The sequence below is a fragment of the Pyrgilauda ruficollis genome, unplaced genomic scaffold (genome assembly GCF_017590135.1).
Source record: "Pyrgilauda ruficollis isolate IOZ18807 unplaced genomic scaffold, ASM1759013v1 scaffold10, whole genome shotgun sequence".
NCBI lineage: Eukaryota > Metazoa > Chordata > Aves > Passeriformes > Passeridae > Pyrgilauda > Pyrgilauda ruficollis.
The window spans coordinates 16,985,395-17,003,803 of NW_024508101.1; the positions used below are offsets into that span (position 1 = coordinate 16,985,395).

Consider the following 18,409-nt stretch of genomic DNA (forward strand, 5'->3'; position numbering starts at 1 on the left):
TAAAAATGCAGAGGCATGAGGAGGGGATTTCAGATTCTGCAAATGTTTGTACTGCCTGTGTCAGTCACCAATACTGATAGGTGGGTGTGGGCTATAGCTCACAGTCTGCTCCATTGCCTTACCAGTAAAATGAACAGGGAAGGAAATAATGTTTTATAAAGACGGGAGGCTTAAAATAGCCATATTTCCTCCTTTGCCTGTATGCTGTCAATCCTGTTGGAGGAGCTGTGGATGGGACTGCCTCTGAATTAGTGTGTTTACCTGCAGGATTAAAGAGGTGGTGAGGAGCATGCTGGAACAAGCAGGATGTAAACAAAAAACAAGAGGATATGGATATAAATAAATACCATAAACTTCTCCAAGCGAACAAGGAGTTGAGTGTAAGTGGTCCTTTACTAACAGGAATCTCTTGCTTTTTCAGATCATTGCAAGGAAGCAGATTACCAGGATTTCCCCCCTGTGGCTGCCTGACCGCTGCTGAGCTACCCCTCCCAGCCCATGTGGCTCTCCCCATGCTCCAAGAGTGCAACGGGTGCCCAACGCAATGTGTGTTTGTCAAACCATGGAAGTGGGCAAGTATGGCAAGAATGCCACTCGATCTGGAGACCGGGGGGTCCTGCTGGAGCCTTTCATTCACCAGGTGGGCGGGCACAGCAGCATGATGCGCTACGACGACCACACTGTCTGCAAGCCCCTCATCACCCGGGAGCAGCGCTTCTATGAGTCCCTGCCCCCAGAAATGAAGGAGTTCACACCTGAGTACAAAGGTGAGGCAGCCTTTAAGAACCTGTCCTTCCATTTTCCTGCAGCTGCTGCTGTCTTGCTGTCTTTTGGGGTCCTATTGATTTTATTAAACTCCCTTTTGCGGGCTGGCAATTTGATAGCGACGCTTGGAAAGGAGGAAGTTTTGGGTTTTTTTTGGTAGGCACGCTGTGTTGAATGTGCTGCTCTTTCTAGACAGAGAATATGCAGTGTGACAGTTGTAGTCCAAAGTTTAAGGTTATGGATGTGTAACTGAAGCAGTTTTATTACCAAGTTATTGTCAATTACAGCCTTGACCTTGAGCTAATGAAGCCAGATCATAAAATGAGCATTTGCACATTCCAGTTCCGTAATTTATTGCTTCCTCATCCCATCTCTTTTATGGACCCATAGCAGCAAGCTGCTGAAGCAGGAAGTATGGCTTTCCCAGTGCTGAGATGCAACCTTGTCCCCAGCTGCTTTGAAGGAGTGGAATTTTCCAGTGCCTGTGTCATTGTAGGAGGTTGGCAGCTCAGCTGTGTCTTTGAGAAGCTGGATAGGCTTCCAGCCTTGTGTGTTTGTGTTCAGGATGGTGATGTGGTCAGGTAGACTTCTGGGGCGCTCAGTGTTCCCGTTCCCTCTGCTGCTTTGTCTCCACGTGGCACTGGGAAGGTGGTGCTTTACAGACAGCTGGGACCACCATCTGTTCAGGGTCCTGCCTTTGCATCTGGCTGCAGCCTGACTGTCTCAAAGCAGTGTCAGTTTCCCTCCTGGTGTCTGCACACAGGTTGTCATGAGTGAGGGGTGCAGTCTGCAACAGATGGGTTCTCTCTTAACCCTCTGGCCATTCTGGGGGCACACAGTACTCTAGTGTTCCATCAGAAATCCCACTGGAGCCTGTGTAGTTCCTAGAGTCCATATGATGTTTTTCTTGGGGAGGTGTGTTTAAAACCAATGAAGCTGATAGTCCAGGTGGACTCTTGTCTTCTTGAGGTCAGGTACTTCCTGGTACCCTAATGGCATGGGATGTGCATGTCCCTCCCTATGCAGTTTCCTCATAGTCCTAGAAATCTTTCCTACTGATCTGGGGGAGAGGAACATGCTATGGTATGATATTTTCTATCTGAGCACTTGGATGTTACTGTAAGACTTCACAGAGGTATCTTGAGCACATCCAGGCAGCACTTGGAGTAGCATTTATGTACTGACATTTTGGAGTCGTGTTTCAGCCACCTGAACCTTGCTAACGTTGTCCTGTGCAGATAAGGAGAAAAGAAGGACGGGAACAGGATGGCCTGCATCATCTGGGGAGGGCAAGGTTTCCTCATGTTTGTGAGGAAATAAATTGATACATTTGATTCAGTGCATCATAAATTTGGTTCAGTGCGTCTGTCATTTGAAACTCCTGGCAGCTAGTCAATACTAGTGACAAGCTAATGAAACATTTTGTCATTGCACATCAGGAGATGGGCTGATGGCCTCATTTTCAGGGCTGGGGCAGTAGTCCCAGAAATTAAGATGTCAGCCCTAACTGGAAGTGTCAGCAGTCCTGCTCTGTGGCTGGCCAGATATATTCTGAGTCTGTGCTGTGGAAGATCTGAAACTTCCCTTGCACTATGGTGCTTTCCAGGAGCCTTCAGATGGTGAAACTGGACAGGACACATGCTCCTGCTTGCCTGCACTTGGCAGAGGTGATTATGCTTCCAGGGCCCCCTGTTTTTATTGCTAGGAAGGCCTTGGCCCTTGCAGATTCCTTTTTTGTGAGACTGGCTGACTTGTGATAAGAGTGACAGTTGTCACCTCAGGCTTAGGGCTCTGTACTTCATTGCTCTGATGCTGGAAAGCTCCTTTAGCAGAGAAAGCACAGTCCTGCTTGGCCGGTGATGTCCCTGTCAAGAGCAGGAATGCTTCTGCAGGACGTAGGTACTTATCCAAACAAATCAGGTATTACTTTACATGCTTTGCTCCTCTCAGCATCTTGGTAGATTGTGCTTGACTCTCTCCAGTTTGACATTTGCTGCAAGACTGAAGGAAGGAAATAAATCACACCCTCAGCTTACCAGCTGTACTTTTGTCCTTATTTCCTGAAGTGGCAGAGCTCTTCTCCCTCTTTTATTGCTCTGGGCTTGCTTTGCTTCTCTGTGAGCTACATTTTCCTCTCTCCTGCAGAACATTTGGTTGATAATGGTTGTGCATTCCCTCCTCCGGGAGAATTGATGTGTTACTTCTCCCTGGCAGGTGTGGTGTCTGTCTGTTTTGAGGGAGACAGTGATGGCTACATTAACCTGGTGGCCTATCCCTATGTGGAGAACGAGGCTCTGGAGCAGGATGATCTGCCGGAGAGGGACCAGCCGCGGCGCAAGCACTCGCGCCGGAGCCTTCACAGGTCAAGCAGCGGCACCGAGCACAAGGAGGAGAAGCCTGGCCTGGCCAGTGACAGCACCGAAAGGTAAAACTTGGAGGGCCCAGTGACAACACAAATATCGAGAGATCTTTCTTCCGTACTCCTTTGGTGGAGGATGTTCTGCAATTCCTTAAGGTGGCCAGGCTGTTGTGCACTTGCTAGCCCAGCAGATTTTGGCACTGCAGACTGTGCTGGGAGTTTTCCTGGGTTCAGGACCAATTCATCCATATGAAATGCTTCTGATACAGGATAAGTGTTGGCAGTGTATCAGATGTGCAACCAAAGCATACAGAGCAGATTTGAACACTTTTCAGTCCACCTGGTTATTAACCCAGGGATTTCTTACCAGGGTATTTGGAATATGGGTCCTCCACCTCCTCAGCCCAGCTTCCAGAGGAGCAAGTGTTCCTGTTTGCTCTTTTAGCAGAGGTATTAAATAGACCAGATCCTGTAGCCTGTGTCCACAGCCCAGGGTAATTGGTGAGGATTTGCTGTTAGAAGATTTGCACTGTGTACAGCAGGAGAAGGAACAGGAGAGGCCAGGGGAGGATGTGACAGTAAGAGTGTGAAGAACTGACGCATTTTAACAGGCACGTTTGTTCTGTCTTTACACCAGCAGCATCCAGGAAACGAAGAGTCCCAGGGTGGACTTGCACATCCATTCAGATGTTCCATTTCAGATGTTGGATGGGAACAGCGGCCTGAGCTCTGAGAAGATCAGCTATAACCCCTGGAGCCTGCGCTGCCACAAGCAGCAGCTGAGCCGCATGCGGTCCGAGTCCAAGGACCGGAAGCTGTACAGTATCCTTTGGGAAGCACAGCTGGGTGTGTCAGGCTGCTGCTGCCCTGGCCTTGCCCCTTTGTGCCTGAGGCAGCCAGGCCTGCATTTCCCTTGGCATTTCTGTCCTCAACCACACTTGAGTTACATGTTCCTTTTAGCTGTTCCTTACTGCTTCCCATACTGTGACACTAATGAATGACAGAGTGTTTGGATTGGAAGGGGCCCTGAAGATCTCCGTCCACCTCCCTGCAGTCTGACTGACTTCTTCCTATGGTTGAAGATGGGTTTGTTTTCTGTGCCTTCACAAATGACTCCTCCTGCTTTGAACTTGCCAGCTTGCAGGGTTATTTTGTTTCACCTGGATTCTGTTTTCCTCACATAGAAACAAACTTGCTTTTAATAGCAGTATTCGTAGTTTTAACTGCCTGGGCTTCCTTCTCCAATTCTCAAGTGTGAGCTTAGAGACTCCAGATTTTATTTTTAAATAGCTTGCATCACTCGCAGAGAAGTCATTCTCTTTGGCTGCCCTCTCCTTTTTAAGCACACTTCCTTATTTTTATGAAGTTCCTCTTTCTAAACCAAACACAGTTCCTCTCTTGCACATTTAATCCAGCTGTGCTCTGGTTGCCATTTCAGATTTTACATGTTGATCTGTGCCCTGTGGGACTCCTTAGGGCAAACTTTTGGGGTGTTTTTTTCCCCTTTGGGAACCAGTTGCTGTACAGAGTGCCTGGGGTGTGTTCTCAGTGCTGTGCCCCAGTGCAGGGGCATTGTGTGCCCATTGTGTGCTGGTGACAGAGGGCTCCTGTTACTGTTCTATTTCCTGTCTTTGTCACCTCCCCAGCTCCCCTCTGTGTGTTGGCAGTGCTGCTGTTCTGGACAGGCCAACCCTGCCATTACTTGTCCCTTGAGTTTTCAGTCCATGGGCTTTGTATTGTTTATCCATATGGTCAAATAGCTAATTTGATTAGACTTGAAGCTCTCTCTTAATGGATCAGCAATTCCTACTGGCATACTGTGTCCTTCCTGACACCAGTGTTTTGCTTTTCAGGTTCTCCTCTGAATTTCCAGTACCACTGCATGTGACCTTCCTGCTTTGGCTGTTCCACTTTCTAGGCTGTTTCCTTCTTACCAGCTGTCAAAGTCTGGGTCCACTGTTTGGGTTTTGTCCTTTTCTTCAACTCACCAAGCTGTTTGTCCTGTCTGTTCTTTGGTTCCTATTTGTTTGTTGTCCAGCCCTATCTCCTGCTGGCCCAGGTCCCTGTCTGTGGTGGGTGAGCTCTCCTTGACACATATCCCAGAGTTCCTGTTGCTGGAGAACGTGGTGCATCACTTCAAGCTTCCCTGCGTGCTTGATCTGAAGATGGGGACCAGACAGCACGGAGATGATGCCTCTGAGGAGAAGGCTGCTCGGCAGATGAAGAAGTGTGAACAGAGCACTTCTGCCACCTTGGGTGTGCGTGTGTGTGGGATGCAGGTAGGGATCCCCCAGGCTGCAGGTGCTGTACCTTCCTTTTCACTGCTGCATTAAGCCTCCCAGTTAGTGTTTCTGCTGAGCACTGAATTTGAACCTCCCACTGCAGGTAGGTACAGCAGCATTCTTGCTATTTTTGTCTTCATTTCTAAGCCTAAAACAAATGAACCTGCTTTCCCTGAGATGGCCTCCTTTGTCCAGAGCTCCTTTGTTCACAGACAGTTAGGGGATTTTCTAATAAAATTAGTTTTGTGGCTTAGTGTTCAGCCAGAATCACAATGCCTGGGGGTGGAAGTGTCTGACATTTACTTCTGTACTGCACTGATTGTTAAAAAGTTGCTCTGCTGTGCCTGGGCCTGTGCACAAGGGTTTGCTGTTGTGCAATAATCGCTTCTTTCCCCACCTGCTGAAGGAACCAGATCTTGTAAACCCAAATCTCTGCCCACAGACTCTGAAGCAATGAGGGCTCGTCATTAATCACTTGCCATGTAATGGCAATAAGTGTCAGCAGCTCTTGCTGCCAGAAAATTGTCTGAGTTGCTGTAAGACTTGGCTTTTTAACTCCTGGGGTCAGTCGTGTCATGCCTTTTTGGGGCACTAGGACTTGTGAGCTCCTTTTGGGTGTCCTGGAAGAGAACTAGTGCTCAGGCATCCTGAGTATGCCCCTGGGCAGCACCCGTGAGCTGCTCTGGGATGCAGGGAACGGGCAGAGCTGTGTCTTGCTCCCACTCAATCATAACGGAGATGGGATGAGTTCCCTTCTGCCCTGTCAGTGCAGGACAGCTCCGGGCTCTCTGCGTGGCCTTAGCCTGTTGCTCCTACTTATGTGCATTTCCTTTGGTGTTCCAGGTCTATCAGCTGGACACAGGGCATTACTTATGCAGGAATAAATACTATGGGCGCGGCCTTTCCATCGAAGGCTTCCGCAACGCCCTCTACCAGTACCTCCACAACGGCATCGAGCTGCGCAAGGACCTCTTTGAGCCCGTCCTCGCCAAACTGCGCAGCCTGAAGGCGGTTCTGGAGAGACAGGCCTCCTACCGCTTCTACTCCAGCTCCCTCCTCATCATCTACGACGGGAAGGACAGCCGTGCGGGGACCTTGCTGGAGCGCCGGCCGGAGGCGCGCCTGAAGCGGGTGGAGGGCTCCGTCCCCGAGGGCCTCCAGGACGGCGGCGGCTCGGAGCCCGGCTCCTCGGCCCAGCCCAAGGTGGACGTGCGCATGATTGACTTTGCGCACAGCACGTTCAAGGGCTTCCGCGACGACCCCACTGTGCACGACGGACCCGACATGGGCTACGTGTTCGGGCTGGAAAGCCTCATCAACATCATGGAACAGATGCGTGAGGAAAACCAGTAGCTCTGGGCTGTGGCCTCTTATTCTTGTCCTGGTGGCAGGAGCAGACAAGATCACCCACTACCACAGGAAAAACACAGACAAATTTGGTTTTAAACAACTGTATCGCTCTGTTGTTTTTAAATGTACTTGGATAGAAGAGCTGAGGTGAGGCAGGATGGAAGAACTCTCGTGCTGACCAGATGGTTCTGACCGCACTTGCTCTGCCTTCTGGAGGAGGCTCTGTAGATGCCTGCTGGGTGTCAGGTGTCCCGGTTCTTCGCTCATCATATGTTCGTTCGGGAGGGAGGACCTGGACATAGGGAAGAGAAAGCAGGAGAGCCCAGGGCTCTTGACGAGGCTGGAGCTCTGGTATGAGGAGCCTTCTGCCTCAGGAGCTTCCCCTTTGAATTTCTCCTGAGTTGTTTGGAAAGGGCGCTTGCCTGACGGTTGGCAGCATCTGTGAGCCACCGGTGAGAAGTCCGGTGCCGGTCCCTGTGTTCGGTGTTGCTGGCTCTGCCCTGGGTTTTGCCAGTGGGGCTTTGCTTTTGATGCTGCCTTTTTCTGTTGTTTGGGCACTGTGAGTAGCTACCCCAAACACGGAAATGAAATGACCAAATGCAATCCCTGGCAGAGCTGTGGCCCAGAGGGAATGCCACACACGTGGAGCTGTGCTTCAGCCTAGGGTCTGCTCGCTCCCTGATGGCATGGCATGGCATGGGCAGGCACAGGGCTCTGCAGGAGTGACTCTGCCCAGGACCACTGACTTGAAAGTGCTCAGCTCGTGGGCTAGCAATAGTATCTGTAGCAGTTAACATGACCCCAGCTGTGCAGTGGGGCATTTCGGACCATTTCAACCCTTCCCCTCCTGTAAAGTACAGAGTCTGTCCCTCCAGCACAAAGTTGCCCTCTTCCCCCGGGGACCCTCTGCCCCCAGGCCCTGCTATTCCAACAGGTCTGGAGGTGGTGGAAGGGGAGGCTGAGGCTTAGGGCTGATTCCCATCTTCTCCCTGAGGGTCTCTAGAGGCCAGGTGAGGGGTGACCTAGCTGAGCAGTGAGAGCCACTGTCTTGACTGTTCAGTACCACTGCCTGACTGTTCAGCTTTGCTTCATGCAGTCAGTGTCTCCCAAAATAAATGTTCCCAGCCTCCTTTGATGAGGAATTAATATTTGATACTGTGGCCTGGTGGTACCAGACCGAACCCTGCTCCACCTCAGCTCCTGTTTCTGTGCTGGGGCCCTGGCTGCTCCCTCCTGCTCTCACTGACTTGTTCCATGGCATTACCATTACCCTGTGTACCCACAAGGCCAGGGTTGGGTTTTTTTTAATTACTTCAGGGATGCTCGTTTGGGGAATGCTCGCATGTCGCATGTGTGCCGACTCCATGTGCGCAGAGGCCGCTCGGAAAGCACGGCTGCCACATCTCAGGCACAGGTCTGTGGCACTGGTGTGGAAGGGGACAGGAGAGCTGCCAAATTTCTCTGCCGATCTCCCAGCTCCTCAAAGCCTGCCCAAGCCACTGCTCCCACTCCGTCCTCTGGAGAAGGACCTTTATCCGTGGCACGCTGCCCTGCACTAGGTTACTTCATTGCTCCTGCGGGTCCCTACCTTGCCGGGACTCGCAGGATTTTCAGGGAGCGGGTTTGCAGGAGGCAGCGAGGCTGGGTGAGTGCAGGGGTGTAGGTCCCACAACAGCCGCATTATTCCCTGGCCCTGCCCTAGCGTGGCCCATCGCCGCCCACCTCTGCATGTCCTTGTCCCCGCGGGCTGTGCTGGGGTGAGTCAGGCCGCACCACGGGAGAGCCCCTTGCTGTCCCCCGCGCTCATTCCTGCCTTTCCCTGCCTCACTGGGCCGTGACGGACGGGCCACGCTGCCCGTGCTCAGTGGGAGCCGCCTCCCTCCCTTCGGACCACCGCGGTGGGACTCCACAGCTTGTACATAGCCTCGGCCCCGGTTGTTTTTACATGAATAACCACCCTGTTTGTGCTTCACTGAGAACCAAAAACCATTAAAGGATCTGTTTTTGTCCGCGGCGTGCCGTGCCTGCCTCTCCCGCCGTCTGAACCTTGGGGCCGGGGTTAGGGGGTTTGGGTGAACGTCCCGCCCGGTGCGGCCGTGGCCGCTGCTCTCCTCTCATCGGCGCTGCTGCGTCCCGACGGCGCCCCGGGCGGGGTGCGCTGGCTGCAGCAACGACCCGGCCATACGGCCATGGGAGCCGGACGGGCCTAAAGCCCCGGCTGGGCGGGCGAGTGTGTGGGGCGGGCGGTGTTACGGGGGCGGGCAGTGTTAAGGGGGCGGTCGGTAGGGCCCGGCACAGGGAGGCAGGGCCCGGCGGACGGAGGCAGGGCCCGGCGGAGGGAGGCAGGGCCCGGCGGACGGAGGACTGACGTGTCGGTGCGGGCGCTGGCGTGAGACGCGGGACGCGGGGGATGCGGGCGCTGATCCTGGTCGGCGGCTTCGGGACGCGGCTGCGGCCGCTGACCCTGAGCCGGCCGAAGCCGCTGGTGGAGTTCTGCAACAAGGCGGTGCTGCTCCACCAGCTCGAAGCTCTCCGGCAGGTGGGGGCGCGGGGCGCGGGGGGCGCGGGGACGGCCCCGCCGCCGGCTGACCCGCGCTCCCGCAGGCGGGCGTCAGCCATGTGGTGCTGGCCGTGAGCTACATGTCGGACGCGCTGGAGGCCGCTATGCGGGAGCAGGAACAACGGGTAAGGGCCCTTCCGTCTCCTCCCGCCTCCCCCCGTTACCCGGTCTGTCCCGCCGCTCACCCTGTGCCCGCAGCTCGGCATCCGCATCTCCATGTCCCACGAGAAGGAGCCGCTGGGCACAGGTAGGATTCGGGCAGGATCTTGGGGCTGGAGGGCGGGCACAGACGGGATGGAACTCCGGGGACAGCAGGGTGGGTGCTAGGAGGGGACACCGGGATGGATACGGCTAGAGACGCTGGGAGGGGGCACCGTGGGCATTAGGGTGGGTATGGATGGGTAGGGCGGGGGGACACCGGGAGTGGGACACCATGGGCTGCAGCATGACTGTGGATGGGTAGGGCCCACAGGCGCAGGGCAATCAGGAGGGGTATGCCAGGATGGACATGGGCAGGACCAGGGACAGCGGGCCGGGTGAGGATCCAGAGGGACTGGGGACCTGGGAGGGATGCTGGGACGGGCAGAGGTGGGCCCAGCAGGACCCGGGCTCACCACGTCCCTGCGGCGTCACTCACGGCCGCGCAGCGGGGCCGCTGGCGCTGGCGCGGGACCTGCTGGCCGAGGACGGGGAGCCCTTCTTTGTCCTCAACAGCGACGTGATCTGCGAGTTCCCCTTCGCGGCGCTGGCCCGTTTCCACCGGCAGCACGGCGGCGAGGGCTCCCTGGTGGTGACCCGCGTGGAGGAGCCGGCCAAGTACGGTGTGGTGGTGTGCGAGGCCGACACCGGCCGCATCTGCCGCTTCGTGGAGAAGCCGCGCGTCTTTGTGTCCAACAAGATCAATGCTGGGCTCTACATATTTAACCCTGGCATCTTGCAACGCATCCAGGTACGAGCCGGGGTGCCAGGCTGGGCCAGGCTGAGGGGCTGTGCCCCCTGCTCAGCCCTGTGCTCCGTCCTCGCAGCTGCGCCCCACCTCCATCGAGAAGGAGATCTTCCCAGCCATGGCACAGGATGGGCAGCTCTACGCCATGGAGCTACAGGGTAAGGCCCTGTGCACAGTGCAGGCAGCATCAGGGGTCTTGCCTGCACTGCCACCCTCACACTGGGGGCTGTCACTGTGGCTTTGTCCCCATAGGCTTCTGGATGGACATTGGGCAGCCAAAGGATTTCCTTACGGGCATGTGCATGTACCTGCAAGCGCTGCGGGCTCAGCACCCTGAGAAGCTGCACTCGGGGCCCGGTGTCGTAGGGAATGTGCTGGTGGTAAGTGCCAGCCCCCAGCACACCAGCCCTGGGCATGTCACGAGCTCTCTGCATTGTCCCACCATTGTCCTCGCTGCCATCCTCAAGCTGTGCCCTCCTCTTCCCTGGCTGGCCAAGTGGCATGGGCTATGCCAAGAGCTGTTTGCCCTCCCAAGCCTGGCATGGGCCCTCTTCCTTCCAGGACCCCAGTGCCAAGATTGGGGCAAACTGTGTCATCGGCCCCAACGTGACGATCGGGGCCGGCGTGGTGGTGGAGGACGGGGTGCGCATCAAACGCTGCACTGTGCTGGAAGGGGCCCGCATCCGCTCCCATTCCTGGCTGGAGTCCTGCATCGTGGGCTGGAGCTGCTCCGTGGGGCAGTGGGTGAGGACACGGGTGTCCCTGTAAGGGATGGGGACTCAGCTCTTGCCCTCCCACCTCCTCAGGCTGTGGCTGCAGGGATGTGGTCCCTGCAGGCAGGAGCAGGAGCCTGGTACTGGGCCCCGAGCCCAGGGGTGTGACAGGGCCTCTCTGGGGCAGGTGCGCATGGAGAACGTGACTGTGCTGGGCGAGGATGTCATCGTCAACGACGAGCTCTACCTCAACGGGGCCAATGTGCTGCCACACAAATCCATCGCCGAGTCTGTGCCAGAGCCACGCATCATCATGTAGCAGCCCCCAGCAGGCCCTGTGCTTCCAGCTCTCCTTGGATTAAATATTTATATTTCCATTTACTGCTAAGCATCACCTGAGTGCAGCCCCAACACCGGGGCCTTCCCTTTCCCATCTTTCAGGGCACCACATAAGGAAGAATAATTTAATGCTGCTTTTCATGGAGTCAGCCCCCAGCCAGGGGCAAGTTAACAGCCCAAGTGCCCAGCTCAGCCCCCCAGCCCTGGCCCCGGGGCTGCCGTGTGTTCCCAGCACTGCAGCAGAGCCGAGGCCTCGGGCTCCCCTCCCTGAGAACGGCCCATGGGGCAGAGAGGCTGCAGTTGGGCATCTGCCTTTCCCACCCTGCAGCCCTCCCGCCTCACGCTGCTGCCATGCTGGGTCCTGACCCTCTGGGTGAGGGTCCCACAGCCCTGAGCAGGGCAAGCATTTGGGAAGAAGCCAGTGTGAGGCGGGGGGGCTGCCCCGCTCCGCTGGGGGAGCCTGTGGTGTGGGGCTGGGCTCTACGAGCTGGCTGGCTTGGTGAAGTCGTCCACCCCTGTGATGGTGGCCTTACAGAAGAAGCAGTCCTTGTTGTTCATCAGGTGCTGGTTGATGCAGGCTCTGGGACAGAGGAGGAAAGAGCATCAGCCCCTACCCACACAGCACAGGGCAGGGCCAGGGGCTGGCAGTCATCCAGGTGGGGTCAGATATGGGAGCTACTCACTTGCATGACTTGTGGGAGCAGGGCCTGAAGATGGCCGAGATGGGGTGTGCGTAGCAGATGGGACACAGGTCTTCCTCGCTGGTGGGCTGTGGGGGTTACCAGGAGTTAGCAGTGCCATCCAAAGTCCTGTGTCCCAGGCCTGCTGTCAAGGACTGGGATAGGGCCGGGGCAGGGGGAGCACTCACCAGTGTGGTTGCAGCTGCCTGCTTAGACTCCTCACTCAGATGGTTCAGCATCTTTTCCACCTTTGCCAGCTCCTCAGTACTGATGTACTCTGTGTCTGGGGAGCAAACTGGGTGTGTGTGGGGTGAATGGGACCCTCAGGCTCTCCTGAGGCTGCTGAATGATGCACAATGGCTACAGCTGCATTGGGAACCACCCAGGACAGGGAGCACTGGGCACTAAGAAGGGCAGAACTACTGGCTGGCACTGGATACATCCCCATCCAAAGTGCTGCTTTTGAGGTGGTGGAAGAGGGCATAGACACCTGTCCCCAAGACTGAAAGGGCTGGGATGTTGCAGGGGACACAGACACCAGCAGCCCCGTCCCTCCCTCCCCAGCTGTGGGTGGGTGGTGAGCAGAGCCCAGCTCCCAGTGCAGTGCCAACACTTACAGGTGTGCAGGGAGAAGTGGCGCTTGTCCGTGGCCGGGGCGGCTGCTGCCAGGGCCGAGGGCTCGGCGTGGCCCAGCAGGTACTGGATGGAGCGCAGCTGGAAGCAGGGATCTGCCAGCAACACCGCGGTCGCGCGCTCGGTCCTGCCAAGGAACACAGACCTCAGACAACCCACCCTGTGCTCCCACACCAACATCCCCAGCTGGTGTCCCCCCGGTCCAGGGGAACATGCTCAAATGCAGCCAAAGAGCAGCAGCCATCCTCCTCCTCCTTGGCCACCCTGACTCAGAGGCTCCGGGGATCGATGCGCTGCTTCAGCACTTGCTGAGGCTGCAGCCCTCGGGCCAGTGCCTGAGCCTGGGGTTGCTGCAGGGCGGCTGAAGCATCCAGTGCTGCCCTTGGTCACAGCACCTCAGGGGAGATGCTCTGCAGAGCCTCACACCAGGAGCTGGGGCCCTCCTGCACCAACAGGACAGCTCAGGGTGTGCTCAGGGCAAGTGGGTCTCCCCAAAAGGCAGGCGGGAGGAGTCGTGGCCCTCCCTGGCTTCAGTGGGCACAGCCAGGACGGATGAAGGTCGCCTTAATGAGTGCTTCCCTCGGGCACCAGTGCCTGGTAACAGTCCCTGGCAAGGAGCAGAGCTGGCTCGGTGGCCGGCCCAGGGGCAAGCAGAGCTGTCCCAGCGGCAGGAGGGGCAAGGGAGCAGCCAGTCAGCACAGGCTGAGCCAGGGCGCAGGGGGTTAACAGCCCCTTGACTCGCAGCAGCCGCAGCCGCCAAATTAGCTTTTTGCTGCCCTAATGGAAAACAATTCCCTAGCTCTCCTCTTCCCACTAAACCGCCTGAGCTCTGGATAATGACATTCCGGCGTGTCCTTCACCCTATGGCCACTCCTTCTCCGTCAGCAGCCCGCGGCACCCCCTCTGCCGTGGGGACCCCACCGGGCTCAGCCCCCCGGCTCAGCCCAGGGCCGGGGGTGCTGGGGAGTCCCCAGCTCGTGGGATGATGAGGATTAGGGCAGCAGGAAGGACCGCGGCTGGGAGAGAAGCGGCACCGGGAGGTGACCGCCATCCCCACTGCCAGCCTGGGTGCAGGATGTGACACGAGGGGCTCCCAGAGGTGGCAGGTTTATTCCAGCATTCCGCCAGAGGCTGGGCAGTGGCGGAGCAGCCGCTTTACGGATTACAGCCGGTCGCGGCTCCCCGGCGGCTGCACACCGGTACGGCCGAAGTGATCCTCAGCTCCCCTGGGGACGAGCGACCACGCAGGGTCGGTGCTGGCTGCGCATCGCTCTGCCCACCCGCAGGGAGGGCCACGGCCAGGGACGGGGACAGGGACCGGGCCAGGGCCACCGCCGCGGCCACCACTCCCCGCGCCGGGGCCAATGGGATCCCGCCCGGCCCCCTCGCCGCGCACCGCCCGCCTGTAAAAAGGGGCAGGAGCGGGACCGCGCTCCCGGAGATGCTGCCCGGCAGGGAGCCGGACGAGGCTCCGCGGAGGTCGCAGCGTGCGGATGTGCCCCGGCGGCGCTGAGCCCTGAGAAACTTCGCACTCCAGGGATGAGCAGCTCCAGGAGGCAGCGAGGCGCCAGCCCAGACCGACACACAGCCCCGGAGCGCCCGAGCGCCTCAGCCCCCTGATGCTGATCGCCGGCGCCCACCCGGCCCCCGGCAGCCCCCGGCCCCCGGCAGCGCAGGTACGAGGCAGCCTCGGGTGAGCCGCGGCAGAGCCGGGCAGGGCGATGCCGCCCTTGAGGTCTTTTCAAGCCCCACGGCTGGAATCGGGATCCTCTTTCGCGGGGTACAAAGGGGCGTCTGTGGATGCTTGGTAGATCCAAGCCAGCACTGGGGGAGAGACGAGAGACGGCGGCAGATTTTTTCTCGCGTCTCACCGAGCCTGGCTGCACAGGCTGTGCCGCCGGGCTGTACAGAGGCTCCTGCCCGCCACAATGTCCTCGTCGGCGACCGCGGATTCGGTCTGGCCGCGGGTGGCAAAGCCGCCGGGCTGTACAGAGGCTCCTGCCCGCCACAATGTCCTCGCCGGCGACCGCGGACTCGGTCTGGCCGCGGGTGGCAAAGCTGCTTCTGCTGCTGCTCCTGCTGTGGCTCCTGCTGTACGCCCCCCGAGCCTCCCCGCAGCCCCAGCGCTGCCCCGACGCCTGCATCTGCACCTCCGACCTGCTGAGCTGCAGCCGGCAGATGCTGCAGCGGGTGCCCCGGGCACTGCCCCCCACCACCACCACGCTGGACCTCAGCCACAATGCCCTCACCCAGCTCCACGACCACTGGCTGGCCGCCCTCCCGCACCTCGAGGCTCTTCACATCAGTCACAACCAGATTCGGGACCTTTCTCCGCGGGCTTTCCACAATGCCTCCTTCCTGCGGCACCTGGACATGTCCTCCAACCACCTGCAAGCTGTGGAGAGGCACTACTTCGAGGCGCTGGTGAGCCTGGAGGAGCTGCTGCTCTACGACAACCACATCAAGCGGGTGGATGAAAACGCCTTTGCCAAGCTGAGTGATCTGCGGAAAGTCTACCTGAGCTGGAATAACCTGACCACCTTCCCCTTCCATGCTGTGCAGGGGCTGGGAATCCACAAGCTCCGCACGCTGGACCTCTCCTCCAACAGCCTGAGCAGCATCCCCGTGGAGGTGCTGGCAGCTCTGCCCGAAAACATCGGCAATGGCTTGTACCTGCACAACAACCCCATCAGGTGCAGCTGCCCGCTCTACCTGATGCTTCAGCGCTGGAATCAGCGAGGTTTCAGCTCCGTGAAAGATTTCTCTGAGGAGCACACCTGCAAGGTGTCTGACAATGCGCCCCGGTCCCTGATCAAGTTCCTCAAACACAGAGACATGTTTGAGAACTGCTCGGCGAGCACGGAAGACGCGCACCTCTCGCGCTTGGAGGTGGTGGTGGGCCAGCCCGTCCTGCTCACCTGTAACACCAGTAACACCAGCCTGCCGCACGCTGCCACCGCCTACATGTGGATCACCCCTCACCACGAGCCCATCAAACACCCAGGGAACAGCAATCGCTCCCTGGAGGTCTATCGCAATGGCAGCCTGAGGATCGCCGCAGCCAAGCCCTGGCTCTCGGGGGTCTATGTAGGCTTGGCCATGAACAGCCCCTACAACTTCAGCAGGATGTGCGAGTTCAACGTGACCGTCCTCTACCCCAAGGCAGCTGGGGAGACCTTCAGCACCGGCCTCACGACCCTGCTGGGCTGCATTGTGAGCCTGGTGCTGGTGATCATCTACTTGTACCTCACGCCGTGCCGCTGCCTGGGCTGCTGCAAGAAGCCGGCCCCGCTGAGCCCCCCGCAGGAGTGCAGCGCCCAGTCCTCCATCCTCAGCACCACTCCCCCTGCCACCGATGGGCCAAACCGCAAGGCCAGCGCCAACAAACACGTCGTCTTCCTCGAGCCCATCAGGGAGACACAGAATGGCAAGATCCGCCTGGCCCTTGGCGAGGACTTCCCCGACCCCAAGCACCCCAAGGTCCTGCAGCTCAAGTCGGACTCAGAGTCCATCAGCTCTGTCTTTTCTGATACTCCCATTGTGTCTTAGTGGGACAAAGCTGGGAGCAGAGCCCAGGCCTCCCAAGAGCTGGTCTCCTCCATCGCTGCTAGATGAGGATTATTGGGCATCCCGATATTGGCTTGACCACGACCCACGGGAGTGATTGACATCACCCACAACCACTTCAGCCACGGGCTCCTGGTGGGTTTTGGGCCACGGGCACATTGGTGCCCAGCAAGAGCACCTTGCATAATCTGCTGGCAATGGCCTTTTAGCACACGGGTAATGCTGATGAACCCAGCATGCTGGAGAAACACCCCTTCATTTGGGCACCCACCCTCCCTAATGTGACACCAGGCCTGGGGGTCTGGCATGTCCCCAGGCATGAGATGCCCAACCTGACACCACTGCCACAGACCCCCACAGGCCAAAGATTAACTGTGACAAGTGGGACACTGTCCTGGCTCATGCCAAGGTCCTGAGGAATGGCGATGACACTGCCCTCTCCTAGCACATGCCGGTCGCCATCAGCATGTCATGGCTGGGAGCAGGGGACTGTGACCCTGTCACAAACTGGGGGTACACACCCCCACACCCCTCCCCAAACGTGACCATGCAGAAGGAATGGAGCTCAGCGCCTGACCAGCCACGCAGCCAAGCAAACCTTACAAGCTTTTGCTTCCTGACAAGCTGTAACTCGTCAAGGCAGGAGGAGGTGACAAGACACAGCGCCCCAGCCCGCATTGCTCAGAGCTCGCCGTGCCACCAAGGACACTGAGGTCTCCGATGCACCATACGCTCCTTCGCTGCTTCTCCTTGAGGCGGACACGCGCTGCTCAAGCACAGCTATTTAGGCAGTAACCTAATCAGCCTATCGATAAATGTGAGTAATCCTCCCCTCTCCTGGGTCGTAATTCTCTAGTTCCATTGGAATAAAAATGCCTATTTTTTTAAGCTCACGCTGGGCTGAGTGTGTCCTTGCCCTTGCAGCAGTGTGCAGCTCACGGGCACAGCGGTGGGAGGCTGAGGTCTGAGGGAGCCCTGAATTCCTGCAGGCCAGGCACATGGAGCCAGGCAATCTGCACTGGACTGGCAGCCTCTGTTCCCACCAAATGGCCTTCAAGTGGCCTCGGCAAGGGGGTTAAATGTGCTGCTGGTGAGAGAGAAGCATCCAGCTGTTTGTCCTTGGGAGGGCAGGTTCTCTAAATGATGCCTGGGAGCTGAGGAAGGAGCAGCACCGACTGACACAAGGGCACATCCAGAGCCCGAAAGGAATAAGCAGGGTTTAGATGCAGGGAAAAGATACCACTAGGGATGGGACTGGCACTGCCTTTGGCAAAGCCCTGTTCCCTGCAGATGGAGCCCCCCACTCATTTCACCTGCGCTGCCTTCCCTGGCACCCACCCTTCCCTCTTCCTGAAACAGGGAGTGGTTCTGTCCCCCTCCCTAAAATGCCTGTCTGATCCCACAGAGAGATAAGGGTATCCTACCCATCTGCCAGTCCCCAGTATCCCATCCACAGCTGGAGCAGGAGCATGTGGCCATCACATGCAGCACGGGGGAGGCTGGGGCTACCAGCTGTGGGCAGGAGCACAGCTCAGACGTCATGGGAACCAGGACCCTTCAGAGACCTGCAGTCCCCTCCCACAGCTGAACACCCTGGTCCCAAGAGCTGCTAGCATCCCTGTGACTGGCAGGAGAGGAAGAACCCTGTGGCATCGGGACCACACTAACAACACATCCTTTCAACTTCTCTGGCTAGGAAACAAGCAGCCTTTTTTCCCAGCAAAAACTCAACTTTGTGCCCAAATAAATTGTCAATACCTGCTCCCCCATCCAAGGAGGGGTGAGTGCTTGGGAGAGCAGCTCTCCCGAGGAGGCAGCCTGGCCTCCCAGCGCCGCTGCTGACAGTGACTTTGTGTGGCTCCGTGGGGCCCGTGCCCCGCAGCAGGCAGAGGTGACGGATGCACAGCGACAGCCCCCGCTGGCTGTGCCCTCGCTGCCCCACGCCCGCCACCGCTGGCCCTGTCACCTCGCGTTAGCACAGTGTCCTGACGGGCCCCGGACGCCGTGCCAGCCACACCGGGGGCTGCCAGGGGCTAACGAGGTGCCTCGGTGTCAGACAGCGGTGAGCGGCACCTTGAGGGTGGAGCTGAGCTGCTGCCATCACCTCTGGCTTTGCACCCAGGCAGGGATCCCACGGGAAGGAAGGTTTGAATTTCACCTGGGAATGTCTGGGGAAGAGAAGAGACCCAGCTGACTGCACCCAGGGCCCAGCCAG

General features: G+C 58.0%; 4 protein-coding genes across 14 annotated transcripts in view; 3 read left to right on the forward strand and 1 right to left on the reverse strand.

Moving 5' to 3' along the window:
- IP6K1 (inositol hexakisphosphate kinase 1) overlaps positions 1–8,765 on the forward strand; it is a 37,150-nt gene extending 28,385 nt beyond the window's left edge. For 6 of the 7 annotated variants that reach the window (XM_041461582.1, XM_041461553.1, XM_041461592.1 and 3 more), the window contains 5 exons: positions 422–767; positions 2,980–3,190; positions 3,762–3,946; positions 5,228–5,403; positions 6,250–8,765. In XM_041461582.1, the coding sequence (XP_041317516.1) occupies positions 545–767; positions 2,980–3,190; positions 3,762–3,946; positions 5,228–5,403; positions 6,250–6,759 (1,305 nt within the window). In that variant the 5' untranslated portion in view covers positions 422–544 and the 3' untranslated portion in view covers positions 6,760–8,765. The remainder of the gene's footprint in view (positions 1–421; positions 768–2,979; positions 3,191–3,761; positions 3,947–5,227; positions 5,404–6,249) is intronic. The other variant, XM_041461608.1, reaches the window with a different exon arrangement.
- Positions 8,766–9,126: 361 nt separating this feature from the next.
- Positions 9,127–11,352, forward strand: GMPPB (GDP-mannose pyrophosphorylase B). The gene is made up of 8 exons (XM_041461673.1): positions 9,127–9,295; positions 9,361–9,441; positions 9,515–9,563; positions 9,964–10,265; positions 10,342–10,420; positions 10,515–10,642; positions 10,824–11,006; positions 11,163–11,352. The coding sequence occupies exons 1-8, from the start codon at positions 9,167–9,169 to the stop codon at positions 11,292–11,294; spliced, it is 1,083 nt and encodes a 360-aa protein (XP_041317607.1). The 5' UTR covers positions 9,127–9,166; the 3' UTR covers positions 11,295–11,352.
- A 73-nt stretch (positions 11,353–11,425) lies between these two features.
- RNF123 (ring finger protein 123) overlaps positions 11,426–18,409 on the reverse strand; it is a 47,752-nt gene continuing 40,768 nt past the window's right edge. For all 5 annotated transcript variants that reach the window (XM_041461651.1, XM_041461627.1, XM_041461634.1 and 2 more), the window contains 4 exons: positions 12,612–12,754; positions 12,183–12,277; positions 11,998–12,083; positions 11,426–11,894 (listed from right to left, as the gene is read on the reverse strand). In XM_041461651.1, the coding sequence (XP_041317585.1) occupies positions 11,795–11,894; positions 11,998–12,083; positions 12,183–12,277; positions 12,612–12,754 (424 nt within the window). In that variant the 3' untranslated portion in view covers positions 11,426–11,794. The remainder of the gene's footprint in view (positions 11,895–11,997; positions 12,084–12,182; positions 12,278–12,611; positions 12,755–18,409) is intronic.
- On the forward strand, positions 13,088–17,060 carry AMIGO3 (adhesion molecule with Ig like domain 3). The gene is made up of 2 exons (XM_041461662.1): positions 13,088–14,539; positions 14,622–17,060. Exon 2 carries the CDS (start codon positions 14,638–14,640, stop codon positions 16,174–16,176), a length of 1,539 nt encoding a protein of 512 aa, XP_041317596.1. The 5' UTR covers positions 13,088–14,539; positions 14,622–14,637; the 3' UTR covers positions 16,177–17,060.